General features: G+C 46.5%; 1 protein-coding gene across 1 annotated transcript; it reads left to right on the top strand.

Moving 5' to 3' along the window:
- Positions 1-343: 343 nt before the first annotated feature.
- Positions 344-15,902, top strand: LOC144947442 (E3 ubiquitin-protein ligase TRIM11-like). The gene is made up of 6 exons (XM_078876685.1): positions 344-946; positions 1,224-1,319; positions 7,214-7,447; positions 8,559-8,581; positions 9,729-9,832; positions 15,355-15,902. Exons 1-6 carry the CDS (start codon positions 377-379, stop codon positions 15,900-15,902), a joined length of 1,575 nt encoding a protein of 524 aa, XP_078732811.1. The 5' UTR covers positions 344-376.
- The last annotated feature ends 2,775 nt before the right edge of the window (positions 15,903-18,677 follow it).

Raw genomic sequence — 18,677 nt, 5'->3', positions numbered from 1 at the left:
TTGAACTTCTTCCACATCGCACGTAGCCAACAGTGCATATTAGAAGTGCAGGGGAAGGACAACAAACTAAACACAAAAATCAGTTTTAGCTATTACACATTGCGTGACTGTACCGCCACGTCTACACAGGTGAGCCCAGTCGCTGTGTGGAACATTCCAGGGCGTGTCTCGAGGTATTTATAACTTCACTGCAGGTGAAGTCGGTTCATTTCCTCGTTCGTCTCCGCTGTGTGAGCTGCTCACACAGCGTCTCCTGAACAGAACACACCTCGTCAATGGTAATCAACATCTCAAGTTATTATAAACATAAAGTATTTTTGTTGAAATATATTCTCTGAGGCACAGTGAGGAACTATTTTGGGTGCATCCTCGGGTCATGGCGAGCGCAGCTCCCGCTGAGAACGTGGACCGTGAGTTGACCTGCTCCATCTGCCTGGACACGTTTGACTGCCCCTCCACGCTGACCTGCGGCCACTCGTTCTGCCTCCAGTGCCTGGAGGACGCTTGGAAGGAGACAGACTCCTACTGCTGCCCGCAGTGCCGCAAGACCTTCCCTCGACGACCCCAGCTGACCAGGAACGTGACGATCGCCAACCTCATAGATCAGCTGCGAGTGACTGAGACCATAGCTGCTGCTGCTGATGGTTTTGTTTTCTGTGACAACTGCCCAAAAGGCAAGACGCTCGCAGTGAAGACCTGCCTCAGGTGTGAGACGTCCTTCTGCAGGGAACACCTCGTGCCTCACCTGGGAAATATGAAGTTTAAAGGTCACGTCCTGGTTTCACCAGATGTGAACCCTGAAGAACGCAAGTGCAAGAGGCACAACGAGGAGCTCAAGTTCTACTGCAAGCAAGACCTTAGCCTTGTGTGCAGGGATTGCACCATCGCAGGAGACCACACGGGTCATAAGTTTATCACACTGGAGGATGAGCATCGGACACGGAAGGTGAGGCCTGCGTGGGTTGAGTTGGAGTCACTCAGGAGCGAACAATACCATGACCTGAACCCATAAGAGTTATACTACAACAACATCTCATTACATCAAAACCATCAGGGTGGGATGATTCTCTCTCCACGCTCTTTTTTCTTTCAAGCTGAATTCTTTGGACTCTTTTCTGGTGGGCAGTTATAGAACGATCACTGTGGAGGCCTCCGTGTGGAGTGGGGCTGAGAGGGAGCTGCATAAGAAGTTGAGTCTCCTCTGGTGGCTTCGTCTCTTACAGAATGAAGTCGGAGTGGAGACGCGAGCGGTGGAGGAGAAGAGGAAGAAGGCGGAGGCGTACGTGGGACGGATGAAGGCCACTCGCAGGGCCGTGCAGGTACCCTGTTACCTCCACCCTGCGTAGAGTCTGTGACTCTTTGTGAGGACAACTCCGTAGATTCAAGTAAACTTTGATAGTCTTGAGTCAGTGTGTAATAACTGTGCAGGATATTGCATTATTATGGCTATGGATGCTTGAAATATAAATGAGAAAAAACATTAAACGTTTATAAGTGTAAAAAGAAGTTCATATCTTGTGAGACTGCACAGCACTTCGCAGGTTAACTCGAATGACTTGCAATGAGTGAGATAAAATAGCACAGTATGGAGAAACGACAGCATTGAATTAGAAACTAGAAATTAAACGAGTTAAGAAGATGAAATGACAAGAACTCAGCTGTTAAAGTCTAGAATAAACACGCGACTTCAAGAGAATACAGGAAATGCTGGAAAAAAATTAGCTCTCACGAGACGCACTCAACTCTCAAGCAGACATAAAATAGAGTTTGAATATTTCAAACATTTTTTATTTACTTTTCACGAAGTGATGTTAAAGTGATTGAATATTAGTGCCGTACATTTTATTGATAAGAATAATTACGTAAATGTATCTACTTTTGATATGTCTTCAACGATATTGCTATGAGCCTGTTTGTGTTTTCGCATGCAGAAGTATCCATTGTGTAATGCAAGGCATCAGATCAGCTGGTGATATTCAAAATTTACGAACGAAACGTGGAGAGTATTCGTAACAAAAACATATAAGCAGATAAAAGTCTCCATCATATATCTGCCTCTATAACAATCATGAGAAAAAATTTACACATCCTATCAGCTCCACAATGTGGGAGTGCATCGTTTCAAAAGTATTGATTCGGTAAAAGCAAACTCTGGACTAATTTCCACATCCAGTGTCTCGGTATCAGTTAGGCTTGCTTGAGGTAAGGCTGATGTACTACCCTATGTGTATAGGTAAAGACTCTTTTGTCATGATATGGGTCCTAGTTAGATGCCAAATTATGTAATACACAACACCAACATAATAATTAGACTCGTTGCAGAGAATATAACAATAAAATAAACAGACATAATAATTTCCTAACACATCTGTCTCTCCACCTAATACATACATTAATAAACATCACATCGGCTCTAGTCTTCTGGGAGTGCATCATTTTAGCAGTATTGATTCTGTAGAGGAAACGCTGGACTTGTTTATGCATCAAATAATATTTCGTCTGACTAAGATCCATATCCTTGTCTATAACACCTAGCAGTTCACCTGCGTTAATTGAAGCGAGCCTGACTCTGCTCCATGATACACTGCATGCCAAAACCGGTCCAGAGTTTGCTTGCACTGAATGAATACAGTTATGCTAGAATAATATAATCCCAAAAGGCACCAGGGCCAATAGATTGTGGACAGAATACTTTTTATTGTTGAAGTGGAGAGACAATCTATGAGGAAGACGACTTGTGTGCTTTTCTATTTGTAAATAATTTACAGATCCTCACCAATACACTTCTGGACGAAGGCTTCCCCACATCGTGTTGATCATTGAGGCTAGTTGGCCACATTTATTTGTGCAGGTCAGTGCGGGTTGCTGAAGGTAAAATCCAGAACTGGTTCATATCTCACTCATCACGCAGCTCTGTAATAATTTTGGAGTGCGGAGGAAGCCAAGCCTAGGCTGAGAGGCAAGGACATTCCAGTAACGTGAGGTAGTAGTAGCAGCATGGAAGGACACATCACCAAACCAAGTTTTAATAATATATATTTTTTATGAATAGGCAGATACTTTTGAAGCTGCGACTGGGAATTTGCAGAGTTAGGAGGTCCTTACATATGTAACGACTCCAGGAGACACTGCTCTTGTGATTATTTTTTTTATTGAAGACACGTACACTTGGCAGACAAAGAACCCGACTCCAACAGAAGCATCGAGCCTCTCCTCTTGACCCCTTTAATCCTCAGCGTGGCCATCCCTTGACCCTTGGCCATGCCCCTTCTCTTGAATCTTCTCGATGGCTCTCGGCCCCTGATCCGCACTGCGGCTATTTCACCTCTATAATCTCCACCGGTCCACGGCATGGCCGGTGTAACTTGGGGGACGTACGCAGCAGCACCTGCGGGCAATGAAACCACGCCCTGTTCCCGACTGCCCATGGAAGCACGTGCTCACACCGCTCCATGTTCCTTTTGTTAGCGGCTTGCGCCATGGCAGTATTTTCTCTTGCTGCCACGTGCACTTACGACACACGCCCGAGTGTATCCTTTAGTGGCACGGGTACGGACGACTGCTTTATCTCTGAGGTCATACCAAGTTGAGCCTCTATGGGGGGTTCATTTTCCCATCCGTACATTAGAAAAAAAGGGGAGATTCCCATAGAGGCGTGTTGGGCCATTCTGTATGCCGACATTTCCCCCGGGACATGCAAGCCCCGGTCCGTCTGTGCCTCATTAACCGATTGACAGAGCACATTTATTATGGTCCTATTCAAGCATTTTACCATCCCATTCGTTTGAGGATGGTATGGCGATTTTCTTTTTTTTTTGTACCGAATACGTCGCACACTTCGCGCAGCACTTTAGATGATAAATTTTGACCCTGGTCAGTGAGAAGCTGCTCTGGGGCACCATTATAAAACACGTGGCCTTGTAGGAATGCATCCACAGTGGATGCAGCTGTTTGGTCCAGCAATGGCCAAGCCATTGGCCACCGAGTAAAATATTTTACCTCCACCAGGAGAAACCTGTTCCCCTTTTGTGAACATGGAAAGAGGCCCAGGATGTTGAGCTCAACCAATTCATCGATTCGGGACACTGTGATGGACTGCAACAGGGGCTGATACCTTTGCATTGGGGGCTTTCAGCGCATGCACTCCGTGCAACCTGCGACCAGGTGATGATCATCGGTCGACATTCCAGGCCAGTAAAAGTCCCGTTGCAATGTCAACAGCATTTTCCGATGCCCGAGGTGCAAGCAGCTTAGTTTCATGCATCGCTAACATCAGCTTACCCCGCAGGGAAGTGGGGACCACTAGGCAACGATGGTGTGAAACCTCATCCCATCACATTAACAGTCCCTCATGGAGAACAACCCGCGAGACTCCCACAAAGGCAGTAGTATAATGTTTCTTTTTCTGCGCGACGCCGGAAAGCAAACAATGAACCATCATCCACCTGCAGCTGCCCCCATTCTGCATGCATGGGCCCCAAAGTGCTGTCTCTATGTATAATTATCCCGGCTGGTTCTGCATCACTCAGTGAAGCTACGACCATTGGCAACCCAGTTGCGTGTGGTTTACACCGCCCAGCTCCCGACGCACACATGTACAGTTCTGCATGAGGCAACCGAGACAATGCATCTGTGTTACAGTGTCTTATGCCCTTCTGATAGATTACCTGGAAGGAGTATTCCTCTAGTGTTTCTAGCCAGTGTGAAAGTTGGCCGGATGGCTAGTCTACTTGCAGGGAGTGCTGCAGGGCCGCATGGTCCGTGCAGCCCACGAAATCCCTGCCATATAGGTAAGGCTTGTACTGATGAATGAAGCAGACCATTGCCAGAAGTTCCCGGCGGGTAACACAATACCGCTGCTCAGTCGGCGACAGGACGCGACTACCATATGCAATGACCCTTTCAACCCCGCCCTTCATCTGAGACAGGACAGCCTCTATACCTAGGTCACTGGCCTCCATATCTAAGATAAAGGGCAGGGAGAAATCAGGATAAGCCAAGGGAGGCACGTTGGAGAGGCGATCGCGTAGCATAACAAACGCTGCCTCCTCCTCCCCCCATTTGAACTTCTGTTCTTTAGCAGTTAAAGCATGCAAGGGTTTTGCAACCGTCGCAACCCATGGAACAACCCATCGGTAATAGGATGCAAACCCGACAAAACTGTGCACTTCACCCACAGACTTGGGGGTCGGCCAATCTCGTATGCACGCTGTTTGGTCGAGGTCCATAGCTATCCCGGAAGCACTCACAATGTCGTCCAAATATCGGACCGAGGTTTGTAATAAATGATATTTAGCTGGATTCAATTTCAGATTAGCTGAATGTACCCTGGATAACACCACTCGCAACCGTTGCAAATGTTCCTCGAACGTGTGACCAAACACAATAACCTTCTTCTTGGTTCTTTCGGTAAAGTCATGTAGAAGGGAAATAATAAAATAATAACAATAAAACATAAAATACAATTCTGAATGACGCTGTCTTTCCGACAGACCTGTTCTTCACCTGAGGACGGCTGCTTGCGTTGTGACCGAAACGTCGTGAGAATTGTATTTTATTATGTTTTATTATTATTATTATTGTATTATTTCCCTTCTACGTGACTTTACCGAAAGAACCAAGAAGGTGAATCCCTGCAGTCACGAAAGCTTTAAATCGAAACACAATAACATCGTCCAAATAAATGAGGCACGAGTCCCATTGTAATCCTGCTAGAACCAACTCCATAAGCCTCTGGAATGTGGCAGGCACCGAATGCAATCCCATGGGAAAACAATTGAATTGATACAGTCCGTGAGGCGTTCGAAATGCAGTGTTAAGTTTAGATGACTCGTTCAGGAGTATTTGCCGACAATAAATCCAATGTAAAAAAAAAACGAGCACCTGATAACACATCCAGAGAATCGTCCATACGCTAAAGCAGATATGCATCTGCCACCAAGATCTTGTTTAGTTTCCTAAAATCAACGCAGAACCTTAGACTCTCATCCGATTTTTTTCACCAGCACTACAGGGGCTCCCCAAGGGCTGGTTGACAGTGAAATTATATCAGCTGCCAACATTTAATCCACCGCCTGTTGTACATGCTCCTTTTCTACAGGACTCAAACGGTATGAGTTCGGGCGTATAGGAGCTGCGTCACCCGTATCAATATGGTGCTGCAGCAGCGAAGTACGTCCAATGTCAAACTTGCCCTTACTAGAAACGTCCGAAAATTGCAGTAGCAACGACCACAATTTGCCCCATTGCGCCTCAGACAAATCCGGATTTTAGTTGCACAGTGTTTCAGCCCATTTCGCATTCGACTTGGCCCTTTCCTCCACTGCACCCACAATATCCACCGCCGCCGAGTCAACCGCCTCGCAACACACAGCCATCGCGTGAGCCAATACAGTACCCACCTGGACCACAGCCGTCACATTTAACACGTGCAGAAATGGCTCCTGGCTCATCCGCAGGATCGTCTGTGTGCCCACCAGTGTAAGCCCACGGGTCGCTGTGGACGGTGTAAGGAGGAATCTCACATCGAGGTCGACCAAATGTAATCATTTGCGGTAACGCAAGGGGACCAACATTTGCATGCCTGGCGGAATCTCTACCAATTCCCTCACCAAGGCCTGGATGGTTATATTCGTATCTGACTTCCTACGAATGGCCCCTAGTCTCTTCCCATGCTAATTCCCCTGCCATTACCCACTGTACCCACTATGCCAATTAACCTGTCAATAACCCTTGTGGCCCCTAGTCTCTTCCTTTGCAAATTCCCCTGTCATTACCCCCTGTGACTGCTAGTCCCCTGTACTTTCTTTACACGTATTTGTCAGTTTTGTTCAAAAGAACTTAAGGATGAAGGTATCCAGGGGGACAAATTAGAGGCGATACAGAGGATGTAATCATGCATTGATATGGAGGCATCAAGGTCAAAGTGGGCGGCCAGGTGGTATAATGGAACGAGAGGCTAGGCGGTCGATGATTACACAGGCGTCAAAGATGGGGAGGATGGTGGCTTGGACTATATAATTACTGGCCAGATTATCAATGTGAAGGACAAGATAACACCTAGATACTTAAAGTTATTGACCTGTTAAGTGGGAGCTCAACGACAATGTCGAGGCAGGGAAATCTAGGTTTGAAATATCCAGAAAACAATGTGACTTTGGTCTTCATAGCATGGTATATGAATTGATAGAATCTATCGCATGCCCCTTTGCAGGATTCCATGGTCCAGACCAAGGCTCGCATCTCAGGCGAGTTCACCCGTATGAGGGCGACGCTGGATGAAGACGAGAGGGCAGCTCTGGATCGCGTGGACGTGAAGGGGCGTGAACTGCTGTCCCAGATCAAGGAGAACATCGCTCATTACGAGCGCGAGATTAGTGACCTCCAGGCAGCAGCCACGCGCCTGCGCGCTCTGCAGGAGGAGAGGGACTCGCTCACGTTCCTGCAGGTAGAGCGCTCACGGAGCCAGGGCAAGTGCCCCAGTTCGCGTATATTCGTTGCGTTTTTTAAACATGGCACATGCGATGCAACTCAACGCAAGGATAAAGCACCTTGCATTGCCAATACAATGGAGAGCCCATGCATTCTGAAATTAAATGAGGAATCAAGTCCACTGACGTGGATTTGTATATTCTGATAAAAATAACAATTACTGTTGAAATTCCAATTCATAAATAAACGATTAACACGCAAATCCCTAGAGTTAATCGGTTGGTAATGTATTTAGATGTTGGCATTTAAAATTGTAACCGCATGGTCTTGTAATGTACAACAGATTGAGACTTCTTCACACTACATTTTAATTATTAATGTAGCCAAATGTAGACCAACCCAAGCTTCCGTCTTCAGGTGAAACCGTCACAGCACGAAAGCTGTATCAAGTGAGAGCTTCTCACTTGATACAGCTATCGTGCTGTGACGGTTCCACCTGAAGACAGAAGCTTGTGTTGCCTCCGAAACGTCGTGATTTTTATTTTATTTTTATTTTACTTTTATTAATTTAAAATTTTTACCTACGTGACTTTACCGAAAAAACCTAAGAATATGAATCCTTGCAGTCACGAAAGCTTCAAATCTAGAAAATGTAGACCAACCATCAGTCATGCTGAAAATATAAGTGCTTTCAACTTCAGGAAATCCAGGGGGCTTTTTTTCAGCACTGACTGCTGATGAGTCCAATGCAGAGATTGCCTGCTTCAAAATATGTTCATCCTGTTAAACTATAAACTCTGTTAATGCGATTCTCTGGGTGTAATTCACCCTCACAGTGCGTACTTATTTTGAATGTTGGTTCACAATCACTGCGAATCGACATTGAGTGCTACGGACGCCTCTTCCTGTGACAATGGGTACTGAGTGCCAACGGTTTGAGAGGCCACACCTTACTGATGAAAACCATCGAGTCCAAACGAGTCGATGGCTTCATCTTGTTTACAACCAACAACACTGGGATATGCGAATGGCTGAGCACAGCCCAGCTCATCGCGTCTACCAATCACCGTGTGGTTAACGTAGCTGGAGGTGAACTGACTCACACCCTCTGTGTCTGACTCCTGCAGGTTCACCTAAAGGAGACAAACCGGTATGGACTCATGAAGTCGCACACATGGGGTGACGCCGTGCATGGGACATGGGCTGCGTGATGATGATAATGTGTGTAATGATGATGTGTGGTAGGATCCTGTGAGTGATGATGTATGTTGATGCTGTGTGATGTTGTGCATGATGATGATGTGTGGTATAATGCTGTGTGAAATGATACTGTATTATGGGACCTTTTTGCCTGTATCATAGTGTAGTGACCGACTCAGAGAAACTAAGAGTAGGAGGCACTCTATTTATTAAACGGCCTTAACAGTTCACACATGGTAACTATGATTCCCAGTCAGGACAGCTAGTAGACTGCCTGACTGGCGACACTGAGATGGTGGAGACGAAGATGAAGACTCCAGCAGCAGCACGACAGGATCCCAATCCACACGACAGCCCCGAGGTCCCCTCCCGGGTCCCCTTTATACTCTCAGCGTGGCCTGGCTCCGCCCCGGCCACGCCCCCCTTCTGGAACCTACTAGCAGGTTCTCGATGTGTCCCTTTCGTGACCCTTCCCCTACATCCATCTCTGATCTATCACGTGACGTGCTGTCAGTCAGGGCTGCTGTAAGCTGCAGATCGCCTTCCCTGCCAGCAGTCAGCTGTATGCTATGTGACCGATTCTATGTCACTACAATAGTATGAAAAATAAGAATAGGTTTTACCCTTTCTGGCAATAAAACAGGTGTTAAGATGTTCAAACAGCAATAGATACCTTTGGCAAGGACTCAAGCCTGCATTAAACCACGCGAACCTGCAAACAAACATGCTCACTGTTCGCTTTTGGCATTCTCTGATCTGACACTGGTGAGACTAGGCCATAAAGAAGGCTGTCTCTGTTCTAGGCTAATCAGTTTCAAAGACATTGCATCAAAAAAATTATCAGAGATGTTTGTTTTGATTTGATTCCTTACAAAATATATCTATTTGGGGTTTGAACATCAGAGCATCTAGTTTATTGCCAGAAAGGGCTGAACCTATTCTTATTTTTCATAAGATGATGCTGGGTAAGACACTGGCTGCGTGATGCTGCTGTGAGTGATGATGCTGTGAGTGATGATGCTGTGTGATGATGCTGTGTGTGTTGGTGTTGTGTAAGACACGGGCTGTGTGAGTCACTGCTGGTTCTGGTCTCACAGGAGAGACGCTCAGAAGGGATCTCGACCCTCATCTCCCAGTGAAGAAGACATCGCCTCGATCAGCGCACTGCAGGGAGCTGTGGTCAACCTGCTGGCGTTCATGTGTGAGTTCCACGAACTCTTGCCACGTGAGCGTCTGTTATTGTGCATGTACTTTGGCTTGTACATGTATGTTGCGTAGCGGTAGTGGAGTGGTTAGTGCGCTGCGCTACGAACCTGGTGTCCCGAGTGTGAATCCCGCTCACGACACTATCATACACACACACACACACACGAGTGTACATCACTACACTATCACACACACACGAGTGTACATCACTACACTATCACACACACACACGAGTGTACATCACTACACTATCACACACATACACGAGTGTACATTATTACACTATCACACACACACACGAGTGTACATCACTACACTATCACACACACGAGTGTACATCACTACACTATCACACACACGAGTGTACATCACTACACTATCACACACACGAGTGTACATCACTACACTATCACACACACGAGTGTACATCACTACACTATCACACACGAGTGTACATCACTACACTATCACACACACGAGTGTACATCACTACACTATCACACACACGAGTGGACATCACTACACTATCACACACAGTGTACATCACTGCACTATCACACACACGAGTGGACATCACTACACTATCACACACACGAGTGTACATCACTACACTATCACACACACACGAGTGTACATCACTAAACTATCACACACACACGAGTGTACATCACTACCCTCACACACACACACGAGTGTACATCACTACACTATCACACACACACACACACGAGTGGACATCACTACACTATCACACACACGAATGTACATCACTACACTATCACACACACAGTGTGCATCACTACACTATCACACACACACACACGAGTGTACATCACTAAACTATCACACACAAACGAGTGTATATCACTAAACTATCACACACACAGTGTACATCACTACACTATCTCACACACACACACGTGTACATCACTACACTATCACACACACGAGTGTACATTACTACACTATCACACACACGAGTGTACATCACTACACTATCACACACAGGAGTGTACATCACTACACTATCACACACACAGGAGTGTACATCACTACACTATCTCACACACACACACGAGTGTACATCACTAAACTATCACACACACACGAGTGCACATCACTACACTATCACACACACACGAGTGTACATCACTGCACTATCACACACACACACGAGTGTACATCACTACACTATCACACACACGAGTGTACATCACTACACTATCACACACACACGAGTGTACATCACTACACTATCACACACACACACACGGGTGTACATCACTGCACTATCACACACACACACACGAGTGTACATCACTGCACTATCTCACACACACACACACACGAGTGTACATCACTGCACTATCACACACACACACGAGTGTGCATCACTACACTATCACACACACACGAGTGTACATCACTACACTATCACACACACACGAGTGTACATCACTACACTATCACACACACACGAGTGTACATCACTACACTATCACACACACACACGAGTGTACATCACTACACTATCACACACACACACACGAGTGTACATCACTACACTATCACACACACACGAGTGTACATCACTACACTATCACACACACACGGGTGTACATCACTACACTATCACACACACACGAGTGTACATCACTACACTATCACACACACACGAGTGTACATCACTACACTATCACACACACACACACACGAGTGTACATCACTACACTATCACACACACACACACGAGTGTACATCACTACACTATCACACACACAAACACGAGTGTACATCACTACACTATCACACACACACACGAGTGTACATCACTACACTATCACACACACACACACACGAGTGTACATCACTACACTATCACACACACACACACACGAGTGTACATCACTACACTATCACACACACACACACGAGTGTACATCACTACACTATCACACACACACACGAGTGTACATTATTACACTATCTCACACACGAGTGTACATCACTACACTATCACACACACACACGAGTGTACATCACTACACTATCTCACACACGAGTGTACATCACTACACTATCACACACACACACGAGTGTACATCACTACACTATCACACACACACACGAGTGTACATCACTACACTATCTCACACACACGAGTGTACATCACTACACTATCACACACACACACGAGTGTACATCACTACACTAACACACACACGAGTGTACATCACTACACTATCACACACACGAGTGTACATCACTACACTATCACACACACGAGTGTACATCACTACACTATCACACACACGAGTGTACATCACTACACTATCACACACACGAGTGTACATCACTACACTATCACACACACGAGTGGACATCACTACACTATCACACACACGAGTGGACATCACTACACTATCACACACACGAGTGGACATCACTACACTATCACACACACGAGTGGACATCACTACACTATCACACACACGAGTGTACATCACTACACTATCACACACACACGAGTGTACATCACTACACTATCACACACACACGAGTGTACATCACTAAACTATCACACACACGAGTGTACATCACTACCCTCACACACACACACACACACGAGTGTACATCACTACCCTCACACACACACACACGAGTGTACATCACTACACTATCACACACACACACGAGTGTACATCACTACCCTCACACACACACACACGAGTGTACATCACTACACTATCACACACACACACGAGTGTACATTACTACACTATCACACACACGAGTGTACATCACTACACTATCACACACAGGAGTGTACATCACTACACTATCACACACACAGGAGTGTACATCACTACACTATCTCACACACACGAGTGCACATCACTCCACTATCACACACACACACACACGGGTGTACATTACTGCACTATCACACACACACACGAGTGTACATCACTGCACTATCACACACACACACGAGTGTACATCACTACACTATCACACACACACACACACACGAGTGTACATCACTACACTATCACACACACGAGTGTACATCACTACACTATCACACACACGAGTGTACATCACTACACTATCACACACACGCGTGTACATCACTACACTATCTCACACACACGCGTGTACATCACTACACTATCACACACACGAGTGTACATCACTACACTATCACACACACGAGTGTACATCACTAAACTATCACACACACGAGTGTACATCACTGCACTATCACACACACACACACGAGTGTACATCACTGCACTATCACACACACACACGAGTGTACATCACTACACTATCACACACACGAGTGTACATCACTACACTATCACACACACGAGTGTACATCACTACACTATCACACACACACGAGTGTACATCACTACACTATCACACACACACGAGTGTACATCACTACACTATCACACACACACGAGTGTACATCACTACACTATCTCACACACACACGAGTGTACATCACTACACTATCACACACACACACACGAGTGTACATCACTACACTATCACACACACACGAGTGTGCATCATTACACTATCACACACACACACACACACGAGTGTACATCACTACACTATCACACACACACGAGTGTACATCACTACACTATCTCACACACACACGAGTGTACATCACTACACTATGACACACACACGAGTGTACATCACTACACTATCACACACACACGAGTGTACATCACTACACTATCACACACACACACGAGTGTACATCACTACACTATCACACACACACACGAGTGTACATCACTACACTATCACACACACACGAGTGTGCATCACTACACTATCACACACACACACGAGTGTACATCACTACACTATCACACACACACGAGTGTGCATCACTACACTATCACACACACACACGAGTGTACATCACTACACTATCACACACACACACGAGTGTACATCACTACACTATCACACACACACACGAGTGTGCATCACTACACTATCACACACACACACACGAGTGTACATCACTACACTATCACACACACACACGAGTGTACATCACTACACTATCACACACACACGAGTGTGCATCACTACACTATCACACACACACACGAGTGTACATCACTACACTATCACACACACACACGAGTGTACATCACTACACTATCTCACACACACACGAGTGTGCATCACTACACTATCACACACACACACGAGTGTACATCACTACACTATCACACACACACACGAGTGTACATCACTACACTATCACACACACACACGAGTGTACATCACTACACTATCACACACACACACGAGTGTACATCACTACACTATCACACACACACACGAGTGTACATCACTACACTATCACACACACACACGAGTGTACATCACTACACTATCACACACACACACACGAGTGTACATCACTACACTATCACACACACACACACGAGTGTACATCACTACACTATCACACACACACACACGAGTGTACATCACTACACTATCACACACACACACGAGTGTACATCACTACACTATCACACACACACGAGTGTACATCACTACACTATCACACACACACACACGAGTGTACATCACTACACTATCACACACACACACACACACGAGTGTACATCACTACACTATCACACACACACACGAGTGTACATCACTACACTATCACACACACACACACGAGTGTACATCACTACACTATCACACACACACACGAGTGTACATCACTACACTATCACACACACACACACACGAGTGTACATCACTACACTATCACACACACACGAGTGTACATCACTACACTATCACACACACACGAGTGTACATCACTACACTATCACACACACACACCTCGTGTGCTGTGCAGGCCTTCACATGTGCTCACCAACACCACTTGCCCCTACAGCCTGTGAAAGGTGACACACGGGAGATGTTTGTGTTTGTTGTACACACACAGAGACGCTGCCGCGGTGTTGATATCCACGCTGCCGCTGCTGCTGTGATCCACTGCCTCCCACGTGCACTACCGCACAGTGGGGCTGAACGATGAATAGATTTCAAATCGAAGTCGCAATTTGAAACAATGCGATTAGCAAATAGCAACTGCTGCGATTTTTGAAAAGTCCTATTACTTTCTTATTGGAATGTTTTATTTTTTATTATTAGAACTTCATTGATTTAACTTTACAATTAATTCTAGATTTGAAGCTTTCGTGACTGCAAGGATTCATACTCTTAGGTTGTTTCAATAAAGTCACGTAGGTAAAAATAAAAAAATAAAAATAATAATAAATGAAAATAACTCAATTCTCAATCACGACGTTTCGGATGCATTACAACGTTGTATAACAAATCTCATTATGAATTGCTCTACTGTAGTGTACTTGCGTGTTAGTGCACGAGTGCTGTTGTTATAGTGGTGCTGTTGTTACACGGCTACTGTGATTATCGTTACTGCAGACGGACGCTCACCGACTCTGGACCCAAACTCGGCCCAGAACACCCTCCAGATTTCCTCGGACCTCAGGACGGTGACGTGGACTGCTGTCTCCCAGGGTCGCCCTGATCACCCACACCGCTTTAATGGCTACTACCAAGCCCTGTGCTCCAAGAGCTTCTCGTCGGGTCAGCACTACTGGGAGGTGGACGTGGGGGGTGTGGCGCGGGGCTGTGAGGTTGGAGTCGCGTACGGGACGATCTCACGGAAAGGGCGTGGTGACGAGTGCTGGCTGGGAGAGAACGACTCATCCTGGGTTTTACGTAAAGATAACGACAGCTGCTACGTGATTCATGGTGGTGTAGCGACCTCAGCGCTGGTGAGGGATCCTCCCCGGAGAGTCGGGTGTCACCTGCACTGGGAGGCGGGGCTGCTGTCGTTTTACCGCGCCGACTCCATGGAGCTGCTGCACTCCATCCACCACTCGTTTAGTCAACCGGTCTACCCCGCACTGAGTGTGTATGGTGATGGTAGCTCAGTGAGGATTCTGGATCTGAGTCGTGCGTGCTGAGAGCACGGAGTGTGAGCAGCGCAGAGAAACGGGCACAACGCACAGACTCGCGAACACAAAGACACAGATCCACCGTGTAGCCTTCACAGGCTGTTGGGGCAAGTGCTGTTAGCGAGCACTTATGGGGCCGTCCATAAATGACGTCACGCACCTAGGGGAGGGGGGCAGACATTTGTGACGATGGGGGGGGGGGTTGAGAAATGTGACGTCACGTCAAAATGCGCAACTTAAATAAATATTGACAACACGTTCTACTTAGTTAAATAGACTTTTAAAAAAATGTTTTCGCCTACAACATCAGAGTGCAGCGCCACATTAAATACGCACTACAATGACAATAGCTTAAAGCGATTTGACACATGGTTTTTTTTTTGGGGGGGGGGGGCAGAGCTTTGTGACATCATATTTGAGGGGGGGTCTGACTTTTGTGACGCCGTGTGACGAAGGGGGGGAAGGGTCAAAAATCGCGTGACGTCATTTATGGACAGCCCCTATGAAGGCCGGCACAGCACACTCGGGGGTGGGTGGCCAACACCACGCCCGGCCGCCTTTGTCTCCCCAGTGGTGATGTTTACACACCGTACCAGGAACTCTTTTTTCAGGCTGAGTCGACCTAGGGGAGGCCCATGACCGGTTCACCAAGACCAGTGACGAGTATCGGTCCAGGTTCTCCCCTAGGTCGACTGAGCCTCAAATGAGTACCTGCTGCGATGTGCAAACATCGCCACTGGGGAGACAAAGGCGGGTCGGGCGTGGTGCTGGTCACCGACCCCCTCGTGTGCCACAGTGCCGGCCTTCATAGGTGCTACTAGCAAACAGCACTTGCCCCAACAGTCTGTTAAGGCTACACGGGGTATCTTTGTCTTTAGTGTATAGAAGGGCATGTGCGTAGTGTGGGGTGAAGCGGTGGTGCAGTGTTTAGCGCACTGGTGGGGGAGGGCGGGGGGAGCCAAGCTTCTCTTTGACGCCATCGTCCCTCGCACCGCGCGCCACGTGGCGCTCAACGCCGAGAGGGCGGAGCTCCACCGCGGGCGTGCTGGGAACACGCGTCACGTGACGCTACGGGGTGACGCGCGCCGTCCCCTCGCGGTCGCTCGCTTGTTGGGCGATAAACCCGGGGTGGGAATGGGATGGCATCACTAGGGGGGGGGGGGCTACTTGTGGTGTATGCTGAGCGTCGCTGGACTATAACATTGTTATAAAAACGGGTCAAGTGACTCCTCCACCCACCCCAAAGGAGTTTTATTTTACAGGGCATAGACAGAGATAAGCCACACCTAGTAGTGGGAGGAGGTTTTTCGCCACCATTCATAATAAAGGTTTGTTTTTATTATTATTTTAATTATCTGCTTTGACTTTGAAGTGGGTTAAAGTATTTAAGCGCCTGAGTGAAGATCTACCTTACACTACAACACGACTAATATTGTCTCAACACGCATCAATGACACAAAGACACTGTGTTATTACAGGGATAGAGACAACACAAACTCCAAATTTCCAGCAACTGTCAGGGTTGGAATCCAACCAATGACCTCCTGCATACCAGGCGAGGGAGTTAACATATCTAAGCCACAACGGCGTCCCTCCTTAACGTGAGACACCAATCCGGTGTGAACCCAACCTCGAGTCTCAGGGTGTCTAGCAACACGTAGATTTTTTGAGACGCATTGATTATATCGTACCAGTTGTGTACATATGTGAACGTTAATCGCATTGTGCTCTGGGCTGTGGGTGACATTTCTATTTGCTTCATTGCTGGCATGGGGTTGGCTTGTTTTGCTTTTTTCATTTTTGTGACCCAGGTCACTCTTGTCAATGCGACTCATCCTGGTCTCGTGAGTTCTCGCCTCGTTAATTTTAAATTCAACTCGACTCGATCATCAGCAGACGCATTAGCAGCAGAATTAGTAACAGGAGCAACAGCATCAACAGGAGTAGCTCCATCATAATCATCATCAGCATCACAGTAGAACCAGCAGCATCAATAATGATAGAATCATTATCAGCAATAACAGAATCATCATCAGCAGCAGAACCAGCATCCTTATCATCACTCTTGCAACCGAGACGCATCCTGGTCTCTTGAGTTCTCACCTGGTTAAACAAATCGACTTTAACACGTAGGCTTTCACGACCAATATTATCAATGATAAAGGTTTATTGGATTAGATCGCGTAAATATACATAGAATTGATTGTGTTCTGGGTGACTTGTGAATTGTAATTACATTGTATTGTGGGTCAGGGGTCAATGTGTTCTGGGTGAATAAAAAATAAAATCTGAAAAGCTATTGTCAAGATTGTCATCCAGGCTGTGAATGTGACTCTCTCATAGCTGAGACTGACTTGTGTAAACATTTATTTTTTGGGATGGTTCCTGTTGTTTTGTTTGTATAGATGTTATATTATCGGAGATTCAACCTGGGCACGGTTTGTAAATCAACAGCTTACGCATTCACAGGTAAGTGCTGTCTGTAGCCTTGGGCCACATTCCATGGCGCGTCTCGTATTCTTAGCTGCACTCTCAGTCAGTTTGCTTGTTCCTCGTCACCATGAGCTATGATGATGAATGAATCCTGACTGATGGATGATGATGAAGAGCACGATGATGATAATGACGACGCTTGGTAATGATGACCACCACCCACTCACCTGCACCCAACACTCTCCTACCCGACACCTCCCACTCCCTAACCTACTACCCCCCCCAGCCGTCTACAGAGACTCTCCCTCCCACCTGCCCACACTCACACCTGTCCGGGCATACACCTGCCCA

The sequence above is a fragment of the Lampetra fluviatilis genome, chromosome 45 (assembly GCF_964198595.1).
Source record: "Lampetra fluviatilis chromosome 45, kcLamFluv1.1, whole genome shotgun sequence".
Taxonomy (NCBI): Eukaryota; Metazoa; Chordata; class Hyperoartia; order Petromyzontiformes; family Petromyzontidae; genus Lampetra; species Lampetra fluviatilis.
The sequence above is the reverse complement of the archived record's forward strand: the minus strand, read 5'-3'. Positions and strand labels throughout refer to the sequence as shown.

What these genes read in the sequence shown, in the direction of transcription:
- LOC144947442 (XM_078876685.1), top strand. Translation starts at nt 377, where the DNA reads ATGGCGAGCGCAGCTCCCGCTGAGAACGTGGACCGTGAGTTGACCTGC. An exon ending in ACTCGCTCACGTTCCTGCAG is followed by an intron (nt 7,448 to 8,558) that starts GTAGAGCGCTCA and finishes TGACTCCTGCAG; the next exon opens with GTTCACCTAAAGGAGACAAA. An exon ending in CAACCTGCTGGCGTTCATGT is followed by an intron (nt 9,833 to 15,354) that starts GTGAGTTCCACG and finishes TCGTTACTGCAG; the next exon opens with ACGGACGCTCACCGACTCTG.